Below are 5,162 nucleotides of genomic sequence, written 5' to 3' on the forward strand. Positions count from 1 at the left end.
GCATTGTTGTCAAAGGGAAAAGAGCCGTCGTGAAAAGCAGCGGAGAGAGAGAATCTCCTTGGAAAATTCCTCTTTTGATCTTTAACTGGCCATAGTCCTGTCCTCCAACATACAGATTGGTTCTCCATGAGTCCATGCCCTTGGATATAAACGTTGTTACTTTATTACTAATACCGTAAATATTCAGGCATTCCCGGATCCAGCTATGCGGTAGAGAATCGAAAGCTTTTCTATAATCTATCCAAGCCATATGCAGGTTTGTTTGCTTTCTTCTGCAGTTTTTTAATACCATCTTGTCGATTAATAGTTGATCCTTTGTACCTCTGGTTTGTTTACAGCTTCCTTTTTGTTCCACTGGGTATAGGTTGTTTGTTGTTAGGTGTGCATATATTGCCTCTCCTAATATACCCGTCAGCACTTTAAATGTCGTTGGAAGACACGTGATTGGTCTGTAATTGCTTGGAATTGCACCTTTTGGGGATCTTTCATGATAAGAAACGTTTTTCCTAAGGTTAGCCATTGGTAGTCTGTTGGGTCGTCCAATACAGTGTTGAATTGTCCGGCAAGTCTTTCATGTAGTTTTGTTAGGTGCTTGAGCCAGTAGCCATGTATTTCATCTGGTCCTGGGGTGCTCCAGTTCTTAGATTTTCTAGCCTGCTTCTTAACTAGTTCTGTGGTGATCTGGAACTCTGGCATTTTTGGGGTTTTCATTTGTTTTTTGGTGTCCTTAATCCATTTTGCTTCTGCGTTGTGTTTAGTGCTGTTATCCCATATGTCTCTCCAGAACCCGTATGTGGCTTCTTTGTCTGGCAGGTTTTGTTTGCCTGTGTTGGAGTTTTCTAATGACTTGTAAAATCTTTTTTGGTCTGTTTTAAAAAGCTGATTCTGTCTATACTGGACAATTCGTCGCTCGTATCTTTCGATCTTGTTTGCTGTTGCCATTATGCGCTGCTTAAGTTCTTCCATTACTGTGGGTATGCGCTTTTCCGCCATTTTATATTTGTGCCATAGGTAATCTTTTTTCCTTTGGTCATTCAGTTTTCCGTCTTTCCACTTTTTAATGCAACTTAAGTCTGCTCTGAGTTGGCCCAGTTTCCATTTGAGTCTTATTTTCCATTTAGGTTGTTTTTGCTGTTTTCGTTCTGGTGAGATGTCGTATCCCAATTCTCTCGTAGCTACCACTGCGGTACTGTACATAAGCTTGTTGGTTTCTGTTAGACTTTCGGTATGGATTGTATCTATTACTGTATTAATATCTCGAAGAATTCTGATTAAATCATTTCTTTTCGTCTTCTTCAGCGGAGGGAGTCTTATCCTTTCATTGTTGTTCTTGAGTTCTATTAGAATTTTGCTTCTGAGTTCTAACTGACTAGGTTTTAGGGTGTGAATAACTTCAGGGGTGTGGTCATTAGCTTCTGCGTTCTTAGTTGCCGCTACTTGTTCTTTGGGTTGTTCCTCTACCTGAGCTTCTTCCTCATTTCTTCCTTGGTCGCGTTGGGTGTCTCGTTTTAATTCTTCCACTTCTACTTCCGTAAACATTTTTGATTTTTTTAGATTTTGGAATTGGCCCGCGAATCTTCTTTCTGGCACATCACATTCTGGGTACTTTTCTTTCCAAAGTTCGTACATGCGTTTCTGATATCCCCGTTTTTCTGGGTTCGCTCTGAAGTAACATCGATAGATTTCACGACACTGTTGCGTCGTCCACGTACGTCTTGTATCGTGAGTTTCTGGGAGGTCCGTCTGTAGCTCACTTTTCGCCTGCTGTCCAGGTGCCCCTCCTTCTCCGGCAGCAAGCGCGCTCCTTTTTAATCTGCGGGTCGAGCGATGCAGCATGGCATAATTTAATAATAATAATTAATAGTTTGCGATTTATTCCATTTATTTTATATTTTTATCCATATTTTTAATACAGTTACGCTATAACATCATAGTTGCCATAACAAAAGTAATAATTATCAAAATTGCATATTATGTCTGTTAAGCAAGTTAAGAACAAAACTTGAATTTTAGTTTAATTTGTTGTAATAAGTATAAATGGTAGAGATAATAGTTACAGATTCTCCTGAAAATGAATTAGTCAATGTGACTGATAAACACGAACAAGCCAAGAAAAACAGATTTTTTGGTTTAGTACTATATCATATAGTACGTTAAGTACTATAAAGAATAGATGTGTAGATCATCAAGAAAACATTTTCATATTATATTATATGATTTTCAATGTGTAATGGGATGATTTCGCGGCAGTAGTAATATTGGCTTTATGAAATGAATTAGAAACCAGAATTACTACGAGAAAAAAAACTTTACTGTATGTCGAAGAAAATTCCTAATTCCTATATCAGTAGTCGTCAACCCTTAGGTAATCTAGCATTTTTCATTCAAATCAGATCATCTTTTATAATATACAAATACACCAAGAAATTCACAGTTAATTAATTTTAACTAATTATTAAACTACTAGTTAAAGAAAAGTAATATATTTTTTTTTTGTTTTGTCATGGCAACTATGATGTTATAGGGTAATCATTTTATTGTATTAAAAATATGGATAAAAATCGAAAAAATTGAAATAAATCGCAAATTATTAAAAATAGGTATATGATACTTAATAAAAGTTGAAGAGTTTTGTAAAATCTCTCATAAAAAATGATAATATATAGGGTGTACCATTTAAAAAAAATTGATTTTTTTTAATTTTAAGTAGTTGAAATTCATAAATATATTTTGAACACCCTGTATCATTTAACTAAAATATCTTTAAACATATCTTTTTTTTATCTCTATAAAACTCTCTTACCAAATTTTGGTACTCCAACTTCAGAAACAATGGCACCACTGACAATTTTTTACCACACTGCAATTTAACATTTATTTAAACAAATTTAAATATTACAAAATCTATTAGTTTTAGGTATATAAAATTATATAGAAAAAAAGTTATGGAATTTTACACAGAATCTAAAAATAAAATAAAAAATAGGGTGTTGCTTTTAAAACAACATGTTATATCCGCCACACTTTTTTGAAGCACCGTTTGTATACTCCATAATAATTTTAAAATGTGTGTCTTAATCTTCCTTATTATATTCAACATTTTTTTGTAAACCTCGAAACAAATCAGATAATGGACTTTACTCTATCTTTGACTCACCCTGTACATTGCAGTAGCAGTTATGGTGATATTACATCTACTGAAACTACATAAAAATTACCGAACGGGGCTCAGAACAAACTAATCAAGAAGCATGGCCCTTCGAAACCAAACAGAAGATGTTTAGTGCGAGCAGTACTTTTTGATGAACAGTGCTGTTTTTTTTATATGAAATTGCATGAACTTATTAAAATTAGTTAATTATTATATCTTATTATGGTTAGAAGAAAAGTTTTTTTGTAGTAAATAACGGACATTTTGTTACTTTTTTTTGTTTTTGTAAATTATTTTCTCACTTTTGTATAATTTATGGCTGATTATTGGGAAGAGATCCTTGCGAAGCTATTAAGTTTAACAAATCTGGAAAGAAACAAATCAAAGCGCGTTCTTAAAAAATAAAGACCTGAAAATGATACAATTAAAAATAAAGTCAAAGCAAATTTATTGCAGCACTTTAATACTTTTGTTAAATTAGTGCAATTTGTATATATGTTGGAGGCAGATGCCGAATTTGACCTATGTCCGAAATAATTAGACATATGGCGATTATAATTAAATATACCTACCTATATCCACAAAGTTACGCGGAAAAGTTTTGATTGCATTGGTTTCAACTTCTATGCGGAGGGTGTTAATCTTTTGTTGTTATATTATACCAAAAAAATATTATGCTTGATTTTCATGCATCCGTTATACGTTGATACGATGGTCCGACGGTGCTCTGATTGGTCATAGCGTTTTCGCGCCACTTTTCATCCGTATATATTTTACTTCAGCCCGACAACGGATCCGTTCATACGATAACGGACGTTTTGACACTTTTTTAACAAATTTAATCTAACCTTAATAAAAATATAAGTAAAATAGCAAAATCGTTATGGAAACGAAAATATAAAATAACACCAACGTATATCCGATAAACGGAGGCATGAAAATGCAATAAATTTATCAAAAACTGCGTTATTTTCTAACCAATCAAAGTCTCTAAATTATACCAATAAAATTAATAACGTATCAACGTATCGTTGGACAACGGATGCATGAAAATCAAGCTTAACTCCCTTCGCAAAGAAGTTATATAAAGACTATTTATAACCACGAAGTTGCACGCATCTGGCAAGTTTAGTATGGACAAATCGCCATATGTCTAATTATTTCGGACATAGGCCGAATTCGGCATCTGCCTCCAACATATACATCGCTCAGTGAAAAACAAAAAATTACCAACAAAAAACTTTTTACTTCCTTGAGAGATAAAGTTATAAGATCATATCAGGTTTTAAAAGTAGGTACCCTACAAAGTTCCACCTTGGTATTTGGAATACACAAATCTAGAAATATTTGACAAAGAATTTGAGGAAAATGGAAATTATTGGAGTCCTCTGAATCAAGGACATTCTCAGAACAAAATCTTCAAAGCCAGGAAGCAGCCATCACGCCTTAAACAAAACTTTAAAACCTTAAAATTTTGAAATTTCATATTTATTCCAGTGGGCCGATTTTGATGATTTTTAAAGCAATTTGTAGCTAAATTATTAAACTTTTTAGTGTCTCTTTCTAAATTAAAAATGACATTTTCCATTTGTTGAAACGTTGATGTTTTGGTGAAAGTTTGAAACACCCTGTGAAATGTTAACAATTAATAACATGTTAACAATGTCACTGTCACTAATAAGTCATATTATTATTATTTTTATTGACGTTTGCTCTAATAGAGACAAATATTATAGAGGTGGGAATTTTAGTTCCTTCGGAGGGACAGGTTCCTTAGTTCTAGTTCCTTCAGAGGAATAGTTCCTTGAACTAGGTGAAGTATTTTTACATTAGCTCCCGACTAACATTGACAAACCCCGTTGCTTGCTCATGGGCATTGCCTGGAAACTTATATGATGAAATTTTGATAAAATAATTTAGTATACACTAAAAACACGGTATGTCGGTAGTGGTAGGAAAAATAATTTTTAGAGGTTACTAGTTTATTTGGTTGCCTGTGATATGCATATAC

At 33.5% G+C, this 5,162-nt stretch overlaps 1 protein-coding gene across 1 annotated transcript; it reads right to left on the reverse strand.

Moving 5' to 3' along the window:
* Positions 1 to 411: 411 nt before the first annotated feature.
* On the reverse strand, positions 412 to 1,836 carry LOC115884519. Its single transcript, XM_030903123.1, has one exon. It carries the CDS (start codon positions 1,834 to 1,836, stop codon positions 412 to 414), a length of 1,425 nt encoding a protein of 474 aa, XP_030758983.1.
* Positions 1,837 to 5,162: the final 3,326 nt, after the last annotated feature.

The sequence above is a fragment of the Sitophilus oryzae genome, unplaced genomic scaffold (genome assembly GCF_002938485.1).
Source record: "Sitophilus oryzae breed Bouriz unplaced genomic scaffold, Soryzae_2.0 scaffold_296_pilon_pilon, whole genome shotgun sequence".
Taxonomy (NCBI): domain Eukaryota; kingdom Metazoa; phylum Arthropoda; class Insecta; order Coleoptera; family Curculionidae; genus Sitophilus; species Sitophilus oryzae.